Source organism: Thamnophis elegans, chromosome 1 (assembly GCF_009769535.1).
Source record: "Thamnophis elegans isolate rThaEle1 chromosome 1, rThaEle1.pri, whole genome shotgun sequence".
Lineage (NCBI taxonomy): Eukaryota > Metazoa > Chordata > Lepidosauria > Squamata > Colubridae > Thamnophis > Thamnophis elegans.
In genome coordinates, this window is record NC_045541.1 from 58,651,046 (window position 1) to 58,676,649 (window position 25,604).

The 25,604-nt window shown below is 45.3% G+C and overlaps 1 protein-coding gene across 1 annotated transcript in view; it reads left to right on the plus strand.

The window, feature by feature from the left end:
* CNTNAP5 (contactin associated protein family member 5) overlaps positions 1-25,604 on the plus strand; it is a 434,775-nt gene that overhangs the window by 185,608 nt on the left and 223,563 nt on the right. The window contains exon 10 of the mRNA XM_032211804.1: positions 5,841-6,012. Within this exon, the coding sequence (XP_032067695.1) occupies positions 5,841-6,012 (172 nt within the window). The remainder of the gene's footprint in view (positions 1-5,840; positions 6,013-25,604) is intronic.

Sequence of the window (25,604 nt, forward strand, 5' to 3'; positions counted from 1 at the left end):
TTCTCTCTCTCCCCCCTCCCATTGCCATATAGAAATTGATTAGGGATTCTTTGCTAATATTTAAACTACAGATTCAAGTTTGCTTTGTAGTAATGAAAGACAACTTGGTTTCCAGTTTAAAAATATATCTGTGTTTTAGATATGTTGGATATAGAATAGAATAGAATAGAATAGAATAGAATAGAATTACAGAATTACAAACTTGGAAGTCTTCTGGTCCAACCCACTGCTTAGGCAGGAAATCCTATAGCATTCCAGACAAATAGTTAATAGTTCTTAAAAACTTCCAGTGTTTGATCATTTAAAACTTCTGGAGGCAAGTTGTTCCACTGATTAATTGTTCTATCTGTCAGGATTTTTTTCCTTAGTTCTAGGTTGCCCCTCTCCTTGATTAGTTTCCACCCATTGCTTCTTGTTCTACCCTCAGGTGCCTTGGAGAATAGTTTGACTCCCTCTTCTTTGTGGCAGCCCCTGAGATATTGGAACACTGCTATCATGTCTCCCTTAGTCTTTCTTTTCATTAAACTAAACATACCCAGTTCCTGCAACCATTCTTCATATATTTTAGCCTCCAGTGCCCTAATCATCTTTGTTGCTCTTCTTTGCACTCTTTCTAGAGTCTCATCATCTTTTTTACATTGTGGTGACCAAAACTGGATGCAGTATTCCAAGTATGGTGGCCTTACCAAGGCATCATAAAGTGGTATTAACATTTCACATGATCTTGATTCTATCCCTTTGTTTATGCAGCCTAGAACTGTGTTGGCTTTTTTGGCAGCTGCTGCATACTGCTGGCTCATATGAAAGTTCCTATGATTATAATCAGGAAAGATGGCAATCATAATGTAAATGATTCACAAACATTTTGCATTTGGCTCCATTTAGACCCGTAAAATATGTTTGCAGATTCAAAACCCTGTTCTATTCTCAAATGTAGTAATCAGCTGTGGATTTCTGTGGACAGTCTTTAAGGTTTGAAATTATGGCTTTGAAAACAGATTACCATATTACCGTAGATTACCCGCGGGTTATATGGGTGAAAATACGGTACTTCAATTTCTCAATAAGCATTTAACATTGACCACAGCCTTTGCAAGTGCTGAATGCATTTTTGTTGGGTTATTTTATTTTATTTTTATTTTGTAAAATTTATTCTACAGGTGTCTTTTTAACCTCATTTTTGATACTATAGTAAAAAGAATAGAAAAAAGTTTGGCATTGTTTAACACTATTTGCTCAGAGGATTGCTTATGTATGTGAAGTTATTTCTTTTAGAACCTGCTTTCAGGGTGCAATAGTATTATAGAATTCATTTCAGTCTGATCTTTGCACTGCTGATATTTCAAAGAGTTTACTCTATGCTCCCTGATTATATCCAGGATGCACAATGCTATTGGATGACATTTTCATTTTTCCTCTATGTGTCTCTATCTATCTAAGCATAATGATAGGTTTACTCTAGATACTGATATAGCTTCAAAAGATATCATAAAGCTAAGTGTAATTCAAACACCATCCTGGTAAAAAAAGATTACACAGGATTTCTAAAGCCAAACTTGTCATGAAGTTGACACTAGAATTGTAGTAATTGTTACTTTATTGTTGCTCTGGCATAATCTTAAGAGGTTGCTAGCTGAGCACCATGGGAGAAAGGGGTTCTGCTTGGTCTGTGACAAATTCACCAAGTCTTATATTATGTCTCCCAGGCTTTGCAGCAACTTTAGACTATATCAAAAATAGATGGTTTTTAGAATATACTAGACCTATAGTAGACTAGCAGATAAGTATACAGCTAAACTTAGTCACTAGTTATAAAATAAGGAAGAGGCATTTTAATATATTCTCAGCAAACACTATTGCATTGTAACTTGTCTTTATTTCATCCATGCTCTAAATTGGATTATTATTGTTATGGTTCATTGTACAATCAGCCAGATGTAGTTGTTATTCTTCTATTGCTTATTTCATAGGCTCCTTGGTTTTTTAGCTGGAGTTTTCTAGCTTGGTTTCCAAGGAGTCTACGAAATACCATGCAAAATTTGTCGTCATGTTTATTCATGTTGTGTGGGTGTTTCTCTATTTTGATAGCTTCCATAATTATTCTCTTGTTGAAGTGTTCAGTTTTGGAGATTAATTTGGTTCCTTCAAAATTAATTTCATGTCCTGTAGCTTTAAGGTGCTGGAAAAGGGAGGAAGGTTTTTTCCCCCTTTTTTTCTTACTGTGCTCTGGTGTTCTGCGATGGGTGCATTTATTCTCCTGTTTGTTTGTCCTATGTATGTGGCCGGGCAGATTTGCATGGTATTTCTAGCTGGATCTTGTCTTTGTGGTTCTTAAGATGTTGGCTATTTTTTGGTCAGTGTTGAAGGCTGTCTTGATATTGTCTTTGTGGAGAATTTTGCTGATTTTACTTGTTGTGCCTTTGATGTAAGGGAGGAGGGCAATGCCGTTGTCCTGTTCTGTGTCTCAGTGTTTTGGGGGAGTCTCCCTTTGGATTAGGTTGGTAATTGTTTTTCTTTGGAATCCGTTGGACATTAATACGTTTGTGAGAGTGTGTAATTCAATTTTCAGATGGTCTTTGTCGGCTAGGCATTTGGTTCTGGAGATGAGGGTCTTGACTACAGAGTTGATCTATGCAAGGTGGTGATGGGATTGTGTGTTTAAGATATGTTGATGACACTTTTGTGATTTGGCCACATGGGAAAGAAAAACTGGGCAACTTCCTCACACATTTACCTCCTCGCGACCTATAAGATCTCACAGATTAGGCCTCCTCCGAGTTCCATCTGCCAGTCAGTGTCGACTGGCAACTACGCGGAGGAGAGCCTTTTCAGTAGTAGCTCCGACCCTTTGGAACGATCTCCCCGTGGAGATTCGTACCCTCACCACCCTTCAGACCTTCCGCACAGCCCTCAAGATCTGGCTATCCCGTCAGGCCTGGGGTTAAAGATTATAAACCGTCCCCACCCGAATGATGAATGTTGCTCTATTTTTTTAATTATGTATGTTCTATACGTCATTGTATGTATCCCCTCCCACATAAGCTGTAAGCCGCCCTGAGTCCCCTCAGGGAAAAGGGCGGCCTATAAATAAACTTATACCATACCATACCATACCATACCATACCATACCATACCATACCATACCATACCATACCATACCATACCATACCATACATCTCAACAGCCTACACTCCAAAATACAATTCACTATGGAAATAGAAGCAAACAACCAACTTCCCTTTCTGGACATCCTAATCTACAAAAACCCAATGGCTCCCTAGGACACACCATCTACCACAAAAAAACACACACCAACTGCTACTTAAATGCACAATCCCATCACTACCCTGCACTCTACACCCCCCCACCAATATTTATAGAAAGACAGCAGCTCTGATCACGCTTTGCTTGCACAACCATGAAGCCAAAGGCACCAGCCTGAAGATGGCGAGTGGGACCTTGTCGAAACGTCGCCAAGATACTCTCAATCTTACATGGGAAAGCAAACAACCACATATAAAGCAAAAGCAAATATATATCAGTGGTGGGTTGCAGGCAGTATGCCCCGGTACGGGCGTACCAGAGCCTGCCTGGAGTACCAGATACCGTTCTAGTATGGTGCTCACGATGGCCCACCCACCCGAGCTCCCTACCAGTCTTTTAAGTCTTTGGTGCTTCCGTGCACGCCGCGTACAGCACCTGCGCAATGCTCCTCTGAGTATCTGGAGCATCGTGAAGGCTCACAGAGGTGCTGCACACATGTGCGGTTGGAATGGGATCCAGAACCCATCTCTCTCTCTCTCTCTCTCTCTCTCTCTCTCTCCCTCTCTCTCTCTCTCTCTCTCTCTCTCTCTCTCTCTCTCTCACACACACACACACACACACACACACACACACACACAAAATTAAATGTATATATTTGATGTTAAATAAAATACAGAAATTTTACATCCTTATTTGTACTTTTAGAATAATGATATGTCTGGCAGTTTCTAACGTTGTGCTATGGAATCAGTCTGAACCACTAGGTGAGCCATTGTCAAAATAAGTTGTCGAGATAGGCTGTTTGATCAACAGTAATGAATGGCTACAGTGGGAGTGGGTGGCAGGGGCAAGAAGAATTGGAAAGAGAAGAGATGGAGTCTAAATTCACAAGTCCCTATATAGCTTACAAGACTGATATTCAATAGGAAGTGACAGCTTTCCCCAACTATGTGCCATCCACAGATACTGAAACAAACGATTGTAGAAGTGCAAGGTTGGAGTGGATTATGTACTCCAGAAAAAAAACTGATAAAATAAAGACTGGAGAGATAAAGGACAAATAAATGGAATAAGATAAAGGAGATGATCAGGGGACAAGAAAAAAAAGGATGCAATAAGCTGCCATGATCCCCAAAGGTTCCTGGTATGAGTACAAAACAGCTCCTCCAATAGCAGAAACTGCATCAGACTTTAAAGGCTGGTTTTCTTCCATTCTTATAATAGTGCCCAATAGTAAATTGAGCCTTTTCATGTCTATTAATCAAGTTTTATTTTTGTTAATAATCAGCACATCTATTCTCATTATACAGTAAAACTAATTATAGCATGATAATTGCTGTGCTTTTGCTGCTTCTATAATAGTACAGAAAGTAAAATGAGCAAGAGAGTATTTTAATGAGGATTTTTGATACCTTCAGTAAACAAATGGGATCTTAAGATCAATGTTCAGGATTCTCTCTCAACCCAAGACACCCCACAGGGTTGTTGTGGGGAAAATAGGAGGAGGAAGAAAATAGGCGGGTGGGTGTGGCCATGGTGGACATGGCTTAGTCAGCCTCCTGCACCATGGTGTGTGTGTGTGTGTGTGTGTGTGTGTGTGTGTGTGTGTGTGTTTGCCCTCTCCAAGTTCTAGGAGTGTGAAAATGGCCTCCCCAGGCTTTGAAGGCCCTCTGGAGGCCAGAAACAGGCCCATTTCCAGCCTTTCCAAATTTCCAGTAAGCATGTTTTTTCGCCCTCCCTGAGCCTCCATGTGCACCCTGCACTTACCTGCATCCAAAACGGGTTGTGTGGGACTCCTGAGAGTGGAGGGGTGGGCGGGGCCAGCCAGGAATAAGATTTGGAGGTTCTCCGAACTGCACAGAATCTTATCTAGAGGTTCTCCCAAACACCTGCAAACCCCCAGCAGCCCACCCCTGGTTATTTATTAAAAAAAGGAAAAAAGAAAGGCATAATGAAATATAAAATAAAAATAAATAAAATAGACCCAGCTCTCGTTAAGAAGCTCTCTTAATAATGTGTGCATATCATTTCTATGCATTTCAGCAGCTTATTGGTAAAGACTTATTTTATTATCAGAAAATACCTAAACTTAATCCCTGTAGCCTAAGGAAATAAAAAGTCAAGGAAGGGATTTCTCTGCATAAGATCCTAAAAACTTACAGTCTCCAGTAGGTCATATGTTTGGGTAAAAGGGTGAATGCTTTGCCTTGATATAATACAACCTTTTAATTTGTGAACAGATATCTTAAGTAGGTTATGTCAGGCAGCTCCAATCCATGGGATCCCTCTGAAGATAACAAAAACCCTACTTTTAGTTCTAACTCATACTTTTTTTAATGTTAAAAAAGAATAAAGTTTGAACCTGCCTCAATATCTGTTTTCTATCCCCATTATTGCATATTTTCTTTGGAGGATGTTTCAATTTATTTTTATAGAATTTGAAACTTAAATGCTCCTGTTGAACAAGCAATGAAAACACACAAAAAATTAGACTTTCTTTCTATGAATCCCCAAGCAAATAAGTTATCATTTAAGTATTCTTCATCTCACTGCTTTCTACTTTCTTTGTCCCACAGGGTGCCCTGACAATTTTACCGATTCAAAATGTTTAAATCCCATTATGGCTTTTCAAGGTTGCATGAGACTCATCTTTATTGATAACCAGCCCAAGGACCTCACTTTAGTTCAGCAAGGCTCCCTGGGGAATTACAGTGATTTGCACATTGATATCTGTGGCATCAAAGACAGGTAATTATTCTCCTTTTCCTTTGTCTTGTTGTTTTCTTTCAGCTAAGTGGTTTATAAGTGCAGTTTTTCTAGAACTGGAAATTTTAATATGCGATCATTATTAATATTAGGCTTAACAGAGTTGCTACCGCAAAACATCACTTCAAAGCAACGATAAATTGTGTGAAATGTGTGCTTTCTCTCTCTCTCCTTCTGGCAGTTTGTGAAAGATGAAATATGCAAATTAAACCATGCTGTAGATTTGTGCAAGAATTAAATTATATACCCAAAGCACGTTTGACAGCTTTAAAGTTTAAATAAACAGTAGTGCCATTGTTTGAATGATTTAAATATGCCTTCTTCTCAACTTGTTTTATTTGACTAAATTCTGGGTTCTAAAATGCTTTAGTGAACACTGGAATTTTTTTGAATAGAAGCAAAATAAAGTAATATTGATCTTGCTAGAAATCATATAATTTTATAAATCATCCTGAGGACCAGGCTGAAACACAAAAGCCAAGGATTGAAAGTGAATCCCAGAAACTGAGGTTCTTTTATAGCCAATATATAGATTTGAGTCATAATGGGATCGCTATCTTGTCATTGAAAGCTTTCAGGGATTGTGGTGTAAGAAAGCTATTTTAAGCAACAGCTCTAGTTAAAGGAGCATCTTCCTAAATGGGGTCAAACAACCTTGAGTAATCCAACAACAGCAGCAAATCATGGCCATAAAATCCATTCTTTGGCCATTGGAAGACACTATCTACGGATCACCAGGTGGATCAAAATTCTACTGTGCCACCGGAACTCTCATTTCCTGCCTTTTGCTGAGGCGATTGAAGCCTGCCTTGTGCTTGCAGAAATGGCTTTATGTCAATCTATGCCTCCCATGGGCATAAGGCTTGCCATTGGTTGCTTTCCTGCATATGTTATAGACTTAATTAATGCTCTTGCTAGATCTTATATTTGAGGTTGATTTTAACTGTGTTATTGTAATGTAGGTACTGATGAGTCAATACAAAATGATTGGATCTACCTCTGTTTGTCTTTTGGCTGTATTGTTTAAATTATTATTCAAAGGGACTATTTTTTATGTTTGTGAAAGGAAAAGTAGAAGCGGTTGCTTTTACAGCTCAGGTCTATTTATATTGGTTATATTAAAACTCTGGGATTTCCCCTTTAAATGGATCACTATCTTGTCATTAAAAGCTTTCATGGACTGTGGTTTAAGAAAACTGTTTTAAGCAACAGGTCTGGTTATGTTTTTGATAGGAAGGGTAGAAACAGTTGCTGTTGTTTTTTTCCTGCAGGGAGTGACTGAGATAGCTTCCTTAGCTTTCGGGTGGTGGTGGTGGGAGCTCTCCATGCACTCCCACTCAGCATGTATTACTTAGGGTTCTTTTAGGTGTTTTCTAAAGAAAGGGAAAAACAGCAGTACAATAGTCACCTCCTGCAGAGAAGGCAACTGCTGTTGATTAACTCCCTCTTTCAAGTTCAGATTGGGCTCTGAAGACTAAGTAAGAAAGGCATGTTGAGAAGGGTTCTTTTCTAAGAACAAGAGACTGAGAGAAATAAAAGGGACCGACTCCTACAAGGGAAGGTGACTGCCACTGTTTCTTTATTTAACACTTAGATCGGGCTCTACACGCTCACTTACAGAGTTCTTTCCCTTCTTTGTGAAGCCTGCTATGGGTCACTGGATAATTTCTGGAGAATAAAAGAAAAAAAAGTACTTGCTCATGTTGTATTAAGGAGAGTAGAACAGCCCTGTTCTGTCCTCCTCCATTACTATAGCTCTTTGCGGTTAAATAAATATTCTGAGAAACTTGATCAAATGTATTCCCCCCCACCCCGAATTCCTTCCTGTCTTGGTCTCCATGGTGGGCCTCTTCTCTTGATCACTGCATCTTTGTCTTTCATGCCAGATTTATTTTTTTGTTCACTTATTTTCATGTATATTTTTTATTAAAGAAAGGGTTTTTTTCTTCACAGTGCAGTGTAAAAAACAGTACAAATTTTAAGTTAAAAACAGAGAAACAGAGAAAAGGAATAGAAAAGTGGAAAGGAAATAAAAAGATAAAAAGAAGAGCAAATAAAAAAGCAAGTACAAAACGAAAGAGGCTTCTAATCTTCTTAAGAGCAGTTATAACTACATTTAGATTTTACTCTTTCTCTCTCCAAGGTTACAGCAAACTTCTTTCTACATTCTATTTTTTTCTAATGATCAAATCCAAAAATTATCAGATTTTTTTCCCCAAGCAAAAACTATTTAAGGGATTTTAATTGGAACAGATTTTGATCCAGTTCAGTCCCTGAATCCTGAATTTTGGCCTTTGGGATTATGTTGTGCCATGAACTCACCCTGTCTTCTGGAAGTAGTCAATGTACATGCACCATAACATAAAATGTCTGATGAAGCTCTATTACCACTTTCTGTAGAAATTTTTCTGTAAAGCACCAAGGTCTATCATGGGGGGAGACAGAAGGCATGTAACTGTCGTATGGGGAATTGATAAAATTGCAATTATTTTCTATGGTTGGAATCCAAATTTTATTTTATTTATTTATTTATTTGTTTGTTTAACTTACATGCTACCCATCTCACCTAAATATGACTCTGGGTGGCTAACAATCAATAACAAGAGAGAAGATCATTTAGAATTTACAAGGCAACATGGAAACTTGCAAAAATGTTCACCCAATTGGGTTGCATAACTTTGCACTCAGTACATAAAGATTTCAGAGTAATCTACATGTTTGGGGAAATAAATGATTAAGAGTTTAGGCATGCATTCTATTAAAACATCATCTCCAGGCCAGTGTCCATAGAGCAGGGGTGTCAAACTCGATTTCATTGAGGGCTACATCAGGGTTGTGTTTGACCTCTGGGCATTGCCAGGTCAACGTCACTCATGTCGGGGATGCTTGTGGCGGTCTGAGTGCTCTGTCAGAAAAAACAGGCTCCCGAGCTCTGGGTGCAGCCCTCACAAACTCTATTTTTGCTGGCAGAGGGTTGTAGGAGGTTGGGGCAGCCGGAAATAGAGCTTGGGGGCCCATTTTTGCTGGCAGAAGGACCATAGGCTGGTCATTCATTGTTTTCAGGGTGGCATCATAGGCCAGATATAAGTACCCCATGGGCCAGATCTGTCCCCCGGGCCTTGAGTTTGATATCCCTGCTATATATGAATTGTATCTTCTCATCAATTGCCTTTTTGCATTCTAACTTCACATTTTTAACTCTCCAACAGCCCCTTCTGTAACAGAATTACCTCCTTGCTGCCTTCCTCTTGTTTGTTCTGAAATATAATTTCAGACTTAACATTTTCCCTCCTCTCTTAACTATTCTTTCACATATTCATTCTATTGGCTTCTGTGTTGTGTTACAGAAAATAGACCAGAGGGAAATTAGATCCTAGTGAAAGCTAAGAAAGAAAAAAAATCAGGAAAAAACATAAAAAAAAGAGTGTGATTCTTGCACATTTCAGCTCTTCTTCCATATTTAATTTGTAGAGTGTAGTTCAGATTATTAATGCCTTTTCTTTAAATGGCCAGAGAAATTAGAGATTTTCCTCTCTAATTATGCCTTATATGTTTCAATTGCATTTATTTTATATCAAAATCAAATCCCTTTGCTTGGACTTAGGAAGCAAATATTTAATAATTGTCTGTGCCCTGAAATAATTAATGTGCAGTCAGCTAAGAAAAGCTGTCTAAGGATACTTCTTTGTCATCCTTCCTTATTGGTGGTTACATTATTTACTTAGAGAACTGCAATATCTATTCTGCATTCATCCTGCTCTTTTCCACCCTACAAATGATGGTAGCCAAACAATGGTGCCTAATTATGGGTCATGGTTAGGACCATGATCATGGGACTTTTATGATGGTCCCACTTCAACTTCATGGAAGGCCTGAAAGGAGTTTCAACACCAGTGTTTTTCTTGAGCAACCTATGTGCATGAATTGGCCTCCAGTGAAATGCAGAGAGCTAAACAAAGTCTCATAACCATTGATGGTCAAAATGTGGTAGACATTTCCAGGTCCAATTACCTGAGACATTATTTATTAATTTATTAAATTTATGTGTCATCCTTTTTTTGTGACGTTCAACACAGTATAAATAGAACTTCCTCCTCCAATTTTTATCTTTACAACAAAAGCCCTTTGCTGTACATGGGTTGATTTACAGTTATTTGCTCAAAGCCATTTAGTGAACTTCTATGCCTGAACTCAGGGACTTGACTTCTATGGACTGGATTAAGGGACTCCCCTATCATAGTCCAGTAATGTAATGGTTACATTACAGCTTACTATCAAGAATAAAAGTCTAGAATAAAGATATCACTGAAAAATGAGCTGTGAGTGATGGAGAAGAGTGTTGGTGAAAGATTTCTTCCATCTAGTTTAGTCAAATGTAAAAAGAGTAGCTCTCTAATAGAAGAGAATATTTATAGTTCAGGGTTGAACTCTGGAGATTTTTTATTCTGTGAGTTTGGTTGTTTTCTTTCGGACATTTCATTATCCAAACTAGATAACAGTGCTAGAAGGAACTGGGGTTTCTCTCTGTTTATATGCAAGTGGCTTGCCCTGTCAGTATTGGTTGGAGTATTCTTGAATTCCTTGATTAGGCTGTTGTTTACTGTTTGTCTGAGTTGGTAATCCCTTGATTGGTATATTGTTTGTTGCTTGATTGTTAGTCTAGTGTTAATCCTGCTGTTAATCTCTGCTGTCCTGGGTGTTGATTGCTGACAAGGAAGTGTTTGGGTCTTTTTGTTTCCTTTTTTATCTTTTTTATTGTTTCTTTCAATGATACATAGATGTCATTTATCTCTATGTGCCTATTGATAGCTGATTAGTCTGAATGCCAGGCTTTAAAGGAACTATCTAGCACACTTGGATTTAGCTTGATCTGGGATGCTAGAGAATTCCTGTCATCAAACCTGACAGTAAGTGAAGATTACACAATTTAAATTGCAACAAAATAAATGCTGGCATACAAGATAATCATGCCTAAAGATAAAGGTTCCCTTTGCACATATGTTCTAGTCGTTCCCGACTCTAGGAGGTGGTAGACATCTCTGTTTCAAAGCCAGCACTGTCCAAAGATGTCTCGGTGGTCATGTGGTGGCTGGTATGACTAAATGCTGAAGGCTCATGGAACACTGTTACCTTCCTGCCAAAGGTGGTCCCTATTTGCCTACTTGCATGTTTACATGCTTTCGAACTGCTAGGTTGGCAGTAGCTGGGACCAGTAACGGGAGCTCACTCCAGTATGTGGCACTAGGGATTCAAACCACTGAACTGTCGACCTTTCTGATTGACAAGCTCAGTGTCTTAGCCACTGAGCCACCATGTCCCTGATATGCCTATGTTATCTCAATAGACACTTTCCTCAGCAGCGGCCGCAATAATGACAACAGTGGGGCAGTAAATATATCAGGCACAAAGAAGAATCCTTAGATAAGTTTTTTTTGTATTGTACAATAGTTCTTTTTGTTTATTTAACTTACTATATTGCTGACTATCTTCTGTTATATTGCTATTATTACTTGAAGCAGATTTTGCTCATGCCCTAGATTATTGTTTTTTCTCTGTCTGATTATTTCTAGGGTGCACTTGATAGGAGAAACGGGCCCTGCTAACTGTCAGAGAGCTGAGATCTCTTCTGTGACAATTATCTGGCAAAAGTTTATTATTTTAAATTAGGCAATCAAGGTAAAACAAGCTGGGAGAAAGAATGGTGACAGAAGCCACTAGTTGTAATAATCTTAGGGACAGGAAAGACATGGATTCTTTGCAGACTTTTCTTTTTTTCTTTCTTGTTCTCTCCTGCCAGAAGGTTACCAAGGAAAGAATATGTTGTGTGACACATTCAGAGCACTTAGAGAGCTTCCCATGATTAACTGGTAACTAATTTAAGAATCTAGGACTCTTAAACGACAGCTATATTTGTCTCTTTAAGCTGTCCTTGGGCATAGCCCATGCTTCTGTGCCTCTGAGGTGATGATGCAGCAGCTAATTCCTATTTGAAAGCAAGATGTATATATTCAAAATCAAAGTCGGAAGTAATTTGAGTCAGAGGCCCTCAGCCATAAAGCAGCACTGTTAAAAATGGAAGTGAGATACTCTGTTCTCTTTTTGTGTAGTGTTTTCTGGGGGATGAAAATGTAAATACTTTAACAGGGTTAATAGGGTTGTTTTCATTTTACTTGATGGAAAAATATTTTCTATGTGTTTGCTCTTTCAAAGAAATATTAGATTGATTATGAGATGGACGGCATGTAAATGTAATAAATAAATAAATATACATTCAGCCATCCAGGAGAGTCCTGACTGTTTAGAATTTCTACTTTTCCAGAGGAGGGAAGGGAGTGGTCACCTGTGGGTATTCTCAAAGCCTGATTGGTCCAAAGACTGAGAGCAAAGCCTTAAATACTGGTGCCTTCCAATCCTGGCCCAGTTCTCTCAGTCTTTCTTGGTCCAAGTACTGTTTGAGAATATTCCATAGGTAGGCTTTAATTTGATTGCGATTTGGCTTTCCATTTGGCTTAATTGGGCACTTTAAAAGTTTTGCTAAATTCTAAATTGTGCAGCTGCGGCCCCAAGGGACAGTTCTCTGCCTCGGGCAGTTGGGGAGGGCCCTATGGGGCGTTTGGCCTCCCCCCCCCCGCAGGCCTGGAGCCTCAGCCCTATCTCCGGGATTGCGGAGGTGCCAGCTCCCGTTTTCAGCTGCTAGAGGAACAGCTTTCCTTGTAAGGATCGGCGGCAGCAGCAGCTTCAGTGCCACATGGAGCACACAAGCCACCCGCAAAGCAGCTGGTCACTCTGGGCAGCTGCCGCTCCGCCGGTATTTCACTTGCTGCTGAGGGGAACGAGCGGGGGGAGGAGAGTATGCCTGGGTGCAGCGTGGCTCTCCCCGACTCTGTTTAGTGCGGCACCTGTTGTAGCCTTGTAAGTCCTCGGACTTACGAATGACAGCTCAGCAGCAGCCAGGCGCGTCTTAGCCAATCAGACGCGCCTGCCGGTTGCCGGGCTGTCATACGCGAGTCTATTGGCTCGACTGTCTGACAGCCGAGTATAAAAGGCTGTCAGACGGAGGAGAGGTGCCGGTCTACTCACAGTTGATGTTTGTTCTATCTTGCTTGTAATAAACCGCTTGAAAGGTTACCTCAGACGCCTCCTCGTTATTTCTGCCGCCGATCTAACACTGGCGATGAGCGGTGGGGGAACTCCGGCTCTGAATACAACCTGAAGAACAAGCAACAATCTTATTAGGCGCGTAGACCGGACCGAACAAACCGTGCCTCAAATCGCCTCAGCCACGAACAAATGGCCGGCATGCCAACCTTCGCTCCTTTCGGAGCTGGTGGAGAATCCTCGTCAGCATTCTTAGAGAGATTTGAATGCTTTCTCATTGCCAACAATAGACAAGGTTACTCTCAGGCTAGAAAATGCGGATTTTTTTTAACCGCCTGCGGTCCTGAGATGTTTGCAACGGCCAGATCTTTTGCTGCCCCTAGAGCCGTATATGATTTATCTTGGGAAGAACTCACTGAAGGGCTTCAAGCCTACTACGCGCCCACCCCTTCACAGATTGCACACCGATTTGCCTACCGCAGGCGAGTGCAAAAGCCATCAGAAACAGTAAATCAGTTCCTGCAGGCTTTACGAGTCGCCGCAGCGCAATGCGATTTCCCTGACTTAGAGGATAACTTGGCAGAACAATTTGTATGTGGCCTCAAGGACATTTTCCTGAGGCGCAGACTTCTAGGAAAACCTAAAGTGACGCTTGTGTTTGCCATAGATGAAGCCAGGGCCGCCGAACTGGCCGATCTATCTTCTGTTGAGATCGACCGTTACTTGGTTCACACGGCCGCTGTGTCCACTATGCCTGCATTGCCTGCCCTGCCTGCCTTGCCAGGTCCTGAACCATCTCCACCTCAACCTTCCACATATATAACCAACTTGATCGATGAACTGGCACCTTTGCCAGAACACCTCCGTACGGCTCAAGTGGATCGTCTGAGGGCTACCCCTCGCCATCCCCAGCAACAGCAAAACCAGGCGCTGCTCCGTTCTCCTGCTGCTGCTTCAGTTTGCCTCGGCTGCGGAGGCTCGCATCCCCGGTCTACCTGCCCATTCAAGGCTGCAGTATGCCGCCGCTGCGGCAAGAAGGGCCATTTAGCGCAGGTCTGCCGGGCCACCCTGCCTTCTCTCTCACCAGCCGAACAACCTCCTGCCTACGGTCCTTCTCCACCTCTGAAGAATCAACCATCCCGGAGGCCGCAGCCGCGCCAGGACGAGTGCTACACGCTAACCGAGGGCGTGCCTGACATCCCTGCTGTATCTGTCAAACTGGCATCCGAGGGTACGCCGAAGATTGCAATAACGGTCACCATTGAGGGCTCCCCCTGTTTAATGGAGGTTGATTCTGGTTCCTCCTGCTCCCTCCTTTCTTGGGCCACCTTCACAAAACTCTGCCTCCATGTGACCAAGTCCCAGCTTTCGCCACCGGACGCTATCCTAAGGGACTATCAAGGGTCAAACATCACCACCCTGGGGTGCTATGGGTTGAGGGTTGCCTATGGGAGCCACTGTGCTGTCCTACCAGCCCTCATTGTTCTCAAGCCACTTCCCTCAATTCTGGGTCTAGATTGGTTTTCACCTTTAGGGCTATCCCTAACTGGAGTGCACAGTGTGGTGGACACGCCCCCCCCCCCGATGTAGCAGCAGTCCTGTCGGACTATGCTGACATCTTCAATGGGCAGCTGGGCCAATACAAGGGCACCCCCATCTCCCGTAACTTGGACCCCCAGGTTGCTCCTATCAGGCTGAAGGCCCGCAGGGTGCCTTTTGCCTTAAGGCCAAAGGTTGACGCCAAGCTTGACAAGCTTGTGGCGCAGGGAGTGCTGGAACCCGTCGACCATTCACGATGGGAAACCCCCATAGTGATCCCCGTGAAGGCCGACGGGTCCATCTGGATCTGCGCCGACTACAAGTCGACGATCAACCTTGGCCTCCAGGCAAACCCCTATCCAGTCCCTGTTGTGCAGCATCTGCTCCACTCATTGGGGCAGGGCTGCATTTTCTCTAAACTGGATATGGCGCAGGCCTACCAGCAGCTCCCTGTGGATGATGATGCGGCGGCCGCCCAAACCATCATCACCCACCGGGGGGCTTTCCGCTATCGCTGCCTCCAATTTGGCGTATCCGTTGCCCCGGGGATCTTCCAGAGCCTCATGGAACGCTTGCTCCATGGGCTCCCTGGCGTTGTTCCCTACTTTGATGACGTCCTGATCGCTGCAAGCAGCTGCTCAGACCTCATCAAAGTACTCAGGAAGATCCTCGACCGTTTTAGGGGCGCGGGCTTAAAATTGAAGCGCAGCAAATGTTCCTTTGCTGTGCCCCAAGTGGAATTCCTGGGCTTCATGATTGATGCCCAGGGAATCCACCCCACCCCTTCAAAAATTGCCGCCATAAGGAACGCTCCCCCCCCAACCTCAAAGGCGCAGCTTCAAGCGTTCCTCGGCCTTTTAAATTTTTACGAGCCATTCATTCCGCACAAGGCGTCACTAGCCGAGCCTCTGCATCGGTTGCTTGACCGATCCGCGGCCTGGCGCTGGGGCAGCTGCAAAGCGCATGCGTTCGTGGCTGTCAAATCCCTGCTGATGTCAGAGGCAGTCTTAGTCCAATACAGCGACAAGATGCCCCTGACGTTAGCCTGTGACGCCTCCCCCGTGGGTTTGGGGGCAGTTCTGAGCCACGCCCTTCCCAATGGCTCAGAAGCCCCCATAGCTTTTTACTCCCGGACACTTTCCTCCGCCAAGAGAAACTACAGCCAGATTGACAAGGAGGCTCTGGCTGCGGTGTCCGGGGTTAAAAAGTTCCACGATTATCTATATGGTCGGCACTTTACCCTCTACACCGACCACAAGCCGCTCCTTGGGCTTCTGGCCGGTGATAGGCCGACCCCACCCATCCTATCCCCTAGGATGACCCATTGGACGGAGTTCCTGGCGGCGTACTCCTATGCTCTATGCTACCATCCGGGCAAGCACCTAGGGCATGCAGATGCCCTCAGTCGCTGCCCCCTTCCTTGCGAGGATCCCCAGTCGGTTCCTTGCCTATCAGTCCTCTCCATTGCCGAGGTGGACTTGCCCCTGACCTCCACGGATGTGGCCTCCCACTCTTGAGCTGACCCTGTCCTGTCTCACGTAATGGCATGGGTCCTGAGAGGGTGGCCTCCAGACACTACACCTCCAGACTGCAGGGCCTTCAAGTCCCGCCAGCTAGAACTATCCCTCCACTCAGGCTGCCTCCTCTGGGGCGACCGTGTGGTCATCCCATAGGTTCTTCGCCACCAAGTCCTACAGCGGCTTCATACCGATCACCCCGGTGTTGCACGCATGAAGGTGCTGGCCCGCAGTTACGTTTGGTGGCCAGGCTTAGATTCTGACATCAAGGCCTGGGTCGCCCGCTGCGTAACATGCCAGCTCTTAAAGGGACATCCTCTTCAAGCACCGCCTGCAGTCCAACTGCGGCACTCAGGGCGTGTCCGCCATTCCCCTGCATACTTACGCGATTATGCCTGCGCCATCTCAGACGCATGCGCATCGCTGGGGGGGAAGGAGTGTTGTAGCCTTGTAAGTCCTCAGACTTACGAATGACAGCTCGGCAGCAGCCAGGCGCGTCTTAGCCAATCAGACGCGCCTGCCGGTTGCCAGGCTGTCATACGCGAGTCTATTGGCTCGACCGTCTGACAGCCGAGTATAAAAGGCTGTCAGACGGAGGAGAGGTGCCGGTCTACTCACAGTTGATGTTCGTTCTATCTTGCTTGTAATAAACCGCTTGAAAGGTTACCTCAGACGCCTCCTCGTTAATTCTGCCGCTTATCTAACAGCACCGGCTCCTGGAAGCCCAGCTGAGCCACTTGAACTGGTTGACTGCCTTTTGCCCGCGCATGGAGTTCCGACGGACATTTTGGAGGTCGCCACGTGCGCGGGCCTTTACTTCGGCTTGCTACGTGGGTGAGGCCTGGCAGGGGACTTTTTGGCCTAGTTCCCCCACAGGCCTTTAGGCCCTGGTCCAAGTGGGGCCTTCGGAGGCCTGTGTTCCTGCTTCCTTCGTTGGACACGTGAGTGGGCTGTGTACGAGAGAGCGGAGATTCCCCAGGGCCAGGTGGTGGGCCCAATTAGGGGTGAGGAAGCCCTGGAGCAGGAGGTGGGGTGGGGGATCCCCCCCCAGGATCCTTGGCTGCCCAGTGCCCTTCTAGGTCCTCCACCAGGGAGGAGCCCAGGCGGCATAGGGCGATTGAGAAGATGTTTGCCAGGGCTGAGAGGCAGGCCCAGTCAGCCAGGCTCTCATCCCGAGACAGGTCCAGGTCCCCCCTCGGGCCTATTTCCAGCTGGTCTTCCCCTAGGGGGTTTAGCCCTGCTTCTTCCTCGAGCTCCCCTGACAGGCCTCGGGCCTATTTCAGGAGGAGGGGTTCCCCTTCCCCTTCAGGTGATCCTTTGGAGGGTACTGTATCTCTCGCAGGTTGGCAGCTCAGGGGCCTAGTTCTGCTTATGGGGATGTAGAGGATTTGGATAACCTCCCTGAAGGTATTAAAAGGCTTGTTTCTGCAGCCATCTCACGGGGCATTGCCCAGCGGGACAAGGGCTCCCTTTCTTCGAGGCATGCGGGGCTAAGCAGGCTTCCTCTCCTTCCATGGTTAGCAAAGTTGGTTCTTGGGGGGGAGGGAGAACCTCCAGGACATGGGCTTCTCGGATGATGAGAATGCGGGTCTTCCAGATGAGCCCTCTTCTAAGGGCCTCTTTGTTCCAGCCATGTTCAAAATCCTTTTGGACAAGGCAAGGCAGACCACCAAGGTAGGGACAGGGGATCCTTCGGTGTCCCCGCCTTGGGATCCTGACATGGCCATGTTTTCCGCCATGGCCACAAACAAGGAGGAGATTCCGGCTCCCCCCCACTGTTTCTAGAGGTCTTGACCAATCAATGTGCTCACCCCTCCAATTTCTCAGCTCCTGGGAGTAATGACCGCCGACACTATAACGTAGAGCAAACTTTTGCTCAAGCCATTCAGCTGCCAGCCATTGACACCCTGGTGGCTGCCCTTGTTTCCTCCTCTCCAGTGGTATCGGGCGATGCAGCAGATAAGTTGAAACCGGAAGATAAGCGTGCAGAGCTTACCTTGCGGAAGAATTTTAATGCCACAGCATGGGCTATCAAGTCCGTGGCCTCGGCTTCCTACTTTAACCGCGCCACTTTCATGTGGCTTAAGAAACTCCAGAAGCGCATTCCCATCCAGGATGAGCGGCTCCACCAGGATCTCTTTAAGATCATGGTGGCCTGCCAGTTCTCAGCTGATGCGACCCTGGACACAGTCAAGTTTGCTTCCAGTGCCTTGGCCACCTCTGTCACCTCTCATAGGCTCCTTTGGCTGCGTCACTGGCAGATGGATAACACGGCAACGTGGTATTTGGCGGCCGCCCCTTTCAAGGGGCCCAATCTTTTCGGGGAGGCCCTCATCCCCATCCTAGTAGAGGATAGGACAAGAAGAAGGTTCTTCCTTCTAAGCTAAGAAGCCTGAGACTAAGTCACACCCTTACCGTAGACAAAGGTATAGGGCTGCGGATTACGGCTATAACCAGCGTTTTTCTTCTTTCCAATCTGATAGGCAGTTCCTCAGGTCGTCCTTTCAGGACAGGAGTCATTTCCAGAGCCAGTCCAGGCAGCCCTTTTGTGGAGGAGGCAGCCATCCCTACCGCAGGGGGAAGTGACTCGAACCCAAGTCCTCCCATCGGTGGCCGCATCTCCCTCTATATGGATCAATGGGATGAAATCACGTCAGATGCTTGGGTCCGAGCCATGGTTCGTCACGGTCGCAGGTTAGAATTTCTCTCCACCCCTCCAAACCTCTTCATGTTGTTCCCTCCGTCTCGGAGCCAGGAGCGCCGCCGCCTGATGGATCAGGTGATCGCCCACCTTCTCAACATTCAGGCGGTGGAGGCAATTTCTCTAGGGGAACGAGGCCTGGGCCACTACTCCAATCTATTCGTGGTTCTGAAGAGCACGGGGGGCTGGAGGGCGATTCTAGACCTCAAGCGCCTGAACCGGTTCCTGGTGTACAGGCGTATCAAAATGTCCTCCCTCAAATCTATCCTTCAGAGCATCAGGAAAGGGGACTTCCTGGCCTCCGTGGACCTCACGGAGGCCTATCTTCACATACCTATTCTGCCCACTCACCGCCAGTTCCTGAGCTTCTCACACGGGACCCGCCACTACCAGTACAGGGCTCTTCCTTTTGGGCTGGCCTCGGCTCCCTGGACCTTCATGAAGGTTCTGGCGGCCCTGGCAGCTCATCTACGATCTATCCCAGTGCGGCTCCAATGTTATTTGGATGATGTCTTGGTTCAGGCAGGGTCTCTTCCTCAGGCCATCTCAGACCTTCGGCTCACCATTCGGATCCTTTAGAGCCTGGGCTTTTCGGTGAACTTTGCCAAAAGCCATCTTTCCCCCTTCATGCATATTCTCCACCTGGGGACAGTCATAGACTCCATGTCGGGGGTGGTGCATCTGTCCCAGGAACGTCAGAGCAGCCTTCGTCAACTGGCAGAAACCGTTCGTGGAACGCGGTTCGCTTCCATCCTCTCTCTATCACAGTTATTGGGCAAGATGGTCTCTTGCATTGGGATTGTCCCGTGGGCCAGGCTTCACCTTCGGCCTCTCCAGTGGGAGCTCATCCCCTTTTAGAGGGGGTGATTGAGCAATTCTCTTCATACCCTCCGTCTCCCGGCAGGGGTCTGGGTCTCTCTGGCGTGGTGGCTTTCCCCGGCCGTTCAGCGGGGCTGATGCTTCTGTTCAGGTGGGGGGCCCTGGTGGGTTCTCGGATGGCTCAGGGCAGGTGGACGGCTTCGGACCTCCGCCACAACGTAAATTGGCTGAAGCTGAAGACCGCACGCCTGGCTCTGCATCACTTTCAGTCCTTGGTGGAGGGGCATCACGTGCTCCACCTGACGGACAATGTGGCCACCAAGGCCCACATCAATCGTCAAGGGGAGAACCATTCGCCGGCCCTCTGGCTGGAGGCTCTGCACCTGGGCGCCTGGGTGCCTGGGCGGAGGGACACCTGCTGTCCTTGGTGTCGGAACACATCTCTGGGCTTTCCAATGTCCAGGCGGATTGGCTCTGGACAATGGCGAGTGGCAGCTCCACCCGTCGCTGTTTCGGAGGATCTGTCAGAGGTTTGGGACTCCTCTGGTGGATCTGTTTGCATCACCTGCGAACTCCCAACTTCCTTGGTTTTTCACCCGTTTCCAGTCCAGGTCGGCCGAGGGCATGGACGCCCTCAGGAGCCGGTGGCCCCCGAACCTTCTTTATGCATTCCCTCCCATTCCCCTCATCCCAGGGACCGTCAGGAAGGTGGTGGTGGAGAGGGCCCTGGTCAATGTGATGGCCCCTTATTGGCCCAGGATGCCCTGGTTCACAGACCTGGTCCAGCTGTCAGTGGCCCCTCCGTGGAAGATTCCGCGGGGGGAGGTGGTCTTTCTGCAGGGGGCTCTGGTTCACCCGGAGCCCCAGTGGCTCCATCTGACTGCCTGGCTCTTGAACGGCGGCTTCTGAAGGGGGCTGATCTGTCCTCCGGGGTCATTCATACCATCAAGGCGTCTCAGCGTCCTTCAATGACCCACATTTACAATTCCACCTGGATGGCCTTTGTCCAGTGGTGCTCTCCTCTGGTCATTTCTCCCGATAGGGCCACCATTCCTAACGTCTTGGATTTCCTCCAGAAGGGCCTTAAAGGCGGGCTTTCGCAGACTACGTTGCGTCACCAGGTGGCGGCTTTGTCTTCGATCCTGGGGGGTGGGTCTTCTTCTTCCTCTCCCATGTTCCCCTGATCAAGCATTTTCTGAAGGAGGCGACTAATCTCAGGCCTCCCCCCATCCACAGGTTCCCCATGTGGGATCTTCCTCTGGTGCTCAGGGCCTTGACAGGGGCCCCATTCGAACCTCTCCGGTCTGTTCATCTATGGTTCTTGTCTCTGAAGGTGGCCTTCCTGGTGGCGGTTACCTCCACTCAATGTATTTCAGAACTGGGCGCCCTGTCTTCCAGGGATGACCTTTGCCATTTTCACCAGGACAGGGTGGTGCTTCGCCTTGATCCTACCTTCATCCCGAACACTCCCTTTCATAGGGCTCAGGAGATCGTCCTGCCTGACTTTTGCCCGGGTCTGTCCAATGATAGGGAGAGGCTCTGGCATTGGTTGGACGTCTGCCGCGCTCTGCGGATCTACCTCCGGCGGACCAAGGGGGTCCGTAGGTCGGAGGCCTTGTTTGTTTCGTTCCAGCCGGGGATGCTGGGTTCTAGGTGTCCTCGGCTACCATCGGCTGTTGGCTGCTTCAGGCCATTGTGGAAGCTTATGGGGCTTCTGGTTGTCCAGCCCCGTCGGGAATCACGGCCCATTCTACCAGGAGTGCCACGACCACAGCAGCGTGGGCCACAAGGACCCCATTTGAGGACATCTGTCATGCAGCCACTTGGGCTTCTCCGACGCCTTTCATCCGACATTATTGTCTGGATGCCTTCGCGTCTGCGGATGCGTTGTTTGGTCAGAGGGTCTTGCAGAGGGTGGCGGCTGATGCTCCCCTTGGGTCCTAGTGGTTTCTTGTTCTCCCTCCATGGGACTACAGCTTGGGCATGTCCCACAGGTGACCACTCCCTCCCCTCCTCTGGAAAAAGAATGTTGGTCTTACCTGAACGTGTCTTTTAAGAGGAGGGGAGGGAGTGGTCACGACCCGCCCTGAGTTGTGTTCCGTTGGGGCCAAGGGGAGGGCCCGGGTGGTCCCGGGGGTTTGGTTGTTGTTGTTTTTTGTTGTTTCAGTTATACCGTTCAACTTTGAGAAACTGGGCCAGGATTGGAAGATACCAGTAATTAAGGCTTTGTTCTCAGTCTTTGGACCAATCAGGCTTTGAGAATACCCACAGGTGACCACTCCCTCCCCTCCTCTTAAAAGACATGTTCAGGTAAGACCAACGTTCTTTCTGTGAAAGACTGAATTCCACAAGAGAAGGTCACTGTAAATACAGGTAGGCCTCGACTTACAACCCCAATTAAGCACAGTGACTTTTATCCCTATTTTATGACCTTGCTTGCCATAGTTGTTAAGGGAATCACTGCAGTTGTTATCTAAATCACATTTGTTAAATGTGAAATACATTTGATTAAATGAATCTGGCTTAGCCATTGACTTTGCTTGTCAGAAGGTCGCAAAAGATGATCACATGACCCTGGAACATTGTAACCATCCTAAATATGAGTCCATTGCCAAGAATCTGAATTTTGATCCCATGACTGTAGGGATGCTGTGATGGTCATAAGTGTGAAAAGCCATCATAAGTCACTTTTTTCAGGCCTGTTGTAACTCCAAATGGTCACTAAATGAGCTGTTGTAAGTTGAATACTATGTAATTAAAAATCTTCTTCAGGCCATCTACCTTAGTACAAGGTTTTCAAGATGAAGAAAGCAGACCCATTCCCTTCCCCATCTCTGTCTTTGTTTTCATGCATTCTTTTTACTAAAGCCGTGCTGGTTAGGGATCACCTCCTTTCCATTTTTACTTGGAGTCCAGCATCTTATATTTTTGGAGCAAGCTAAGAAGGTAGCTCTCTGAGCACAATATTGATGGCACAGACCAAACTCATTATGAATCATGACCGAAATTCAGTAGAGCTTGGATTTGTCTTCTAATGTGCACAGGAGTATGAACATTCAATTATGGGATAATTAGTTGAATAATTGTGAGGTTATTGTTGATAATTAATTTACAATATGAAGTGTATTACAATCCTAATGACAATTAAATTATAACCATCAGAAGAATTCTAAAGCAGGGAGTTGCATTTAAGTCAATAGCAGTAGCAATAGCAATAGCAGTAGACTTATATACCGCTTCATAGGCCTTTCAGGCCTCTCTAAGCGGTTTACAGAGAGTCAGCATATTGCCCCCAACAATCTGGGTCCTCATTTTACCCACCTCGGAAGGATGGAAGGCTGAGTCAACCCTGAGCCGGTGAGATTTGAACCGCTGACCTGCTGATCTAGCAGTAGCCTGCAGTGCTGCATTTAACCACTGCGCCACCTTGGCTCTAGTCAATGGTAGGTCTGTCCTAGAAAACTCCTAAGCCCATACAATTTGGCTGTTTTAAACAAAAAACAAAGTAAGCACAAATGTTCAAATAAAAATCACATGGAAGGACTCCATTATAATTTTTTTCTAACAAATTAAACAACAGTTAAGCAATTAGGGAGAAGCAATATAGTGCGGATAAGGTAAAGGACTAGAGCTTGTGTGATCCAGGATCAATTCTCTTCTCTTCCCCTACTGGAGCTCACCGATACTTCAAACAGTTACTGTCCCTCAGCCTACTAGATATTTGGAAGGAGAAAATGGAAGGAGACAAATCCGCTCCCGCCTATGCATTTTTCAGTTCTTAAGGAAAAGACAAAATATACAGTAATTGCAAGAATAAAACAAATAATACTTTAGCGTAGTTGTGAGGACACACATTCTGTTAGCATTATTATAAGGTTATATAATAGATGGAGACCTAGGGGACTTGTCAACCACAAGCAATTAGTTTTTCTTCATGACTTTAATAAATAGTATATAATATGGAAAATGTATATTTATCTGTTGCTTGCAATGAAGAGTACACATATTTTAAAGATTTGGTTAAACATATTACAAAGACTGTAGCTGGCTTGGCAAAAAGACAAACAATGTTGGAAATGGGTGTGAGATAGACGTTCCATATTGACCTAATGTAAAAACATTCTGGTCAAATTTCTATTTATGTCAAAAGATGTGGTAGTAATATATGGTAACTAGAACTAGAGGGATCAGAGAAAATGAGACAATTTTAAAAGGCTGAGTAAAAAAAAAGATTGTTTTTGGTTTAATTGTATGGGCGGGCAATTGGGAAAAGGAAGTTTGCCAAATCTGGATTGCCAGGAAAAAAGTTCTCTTCAAAAAAAAAATTTAAAGTTTCCCTCAAATAAAACTAAACATCTGATATTTGACATATCTAGCACATTTCTTGGAAACAACATGTAAATGGCTTTGCCACTGCTTTCTTCTATGATATCTAATTGGTTTCCCAGTTTTGTATACAGCACTGGGATTTTCTAGTAAACTCTTATCCAAGTCTTATCAAGACCCAAATCGACTTAGTTCCACACAGATTGGTTGTGCATTTTGTTTATATGCATTTTTTGTGCATAGTTTGGGCTAGAGATGTAATGATGCCAGTGGACCTCATTTAATTCTACCATCCATGCTGCAGATGGATTTTGACATATCTCTTAAAACAATTCCCAACCAGTCCTTGGTATATATATATATTTCTTTTCACAAAATATTTTCTTTGGCTGCTGTTGCATGATTTCATAATTACCAGATGCTATAATGAATTAAAGTTCTAACTTTGTCCAAAAATATTGTGCATGTTGTAGTTATTCTCTTAATTACACATAAAGCATGTTCACTTGACACCTTGCACCATAAACAAGCTAAGCACATCAACCAGCTAGCAAGCTGGTCAAATCCATCCTCTATGTTCAGGTTACATAAAGGAATAAAAATATTGGACCCAAGCTAGATATACCCCAAAGCAGCGTTTTAAGATGCACACTGTGTCTTCCATATCTGCTGTGTAACTCAGAATGGAGGACTGCCCTCGGAGTCTAAAATTAGATAGATGATAGCTAGATAGCTAGATAGCTAGATAGCTAGCTAGCTAGCTAGCTAGCTAGCTAGCTAGATAGATAGATAGATAGATAGATAGATAGATAGATAGATAGATGATAGATAGATAGATAGATAGATAGATAGATAGATAGATAGATAGATAGATAGATAGATAGATAGATTAAGGTGACCAGACGTCCCGCGTTTGGTGGGACAGTCACAATTTTTCAAAATTTGTCCCGTGTCCCGCTGCATGTTCAAAAAGTCCCGATTTAAAAAGGACGCCGTTAAAAAAAAATTTTTATTTCTCTGAAGTGTCGTTCCCGATGTGGCCTTTAGAAGGCAGTGGTTTCCATCCCTCCGCTCGGCTTGCTTGCAGCCCTCCCTCCCCTCCTGCTCTTCCGATCATATCTCCCTTCCTTTCTATCTGGTTGCTTTTCTCTGGTCTCCTTTGGTGAGAGGGGGGGAGAAATTCTGTCATTTTCCTTCCTTTAAAAAAAGGGGGAAAATAACCCAGGATTTATTGTAAATAAAGAAATCTACCCCAAATGGATTGGGAGGCAGGATGGGGGAGGGGAGTGGGAATTAGGGGAAAGGGGGATTTTCCTCCCGTGCCTTGGATTTCATTTATTTATTTATTTATTTATTTATTTATTTATTTATTTAAAAGTTGCTTTTCTTGTATTTCCTTTGCTCATTTGTTTGGTTGGTGGGGGGAAATGAGTGGAGAAAAAAAAGAGAGAGAGATCTGGGAGCTTGAATTGGGGTGGCTGGAATTGGGGCTGCGGGATGGGGAGGGCAGTGTCTGTGTGTATAATTTGGAAGAGGCGGGGGGATGGAGATTTCCTTCTCTCCGCTGCTCTTCT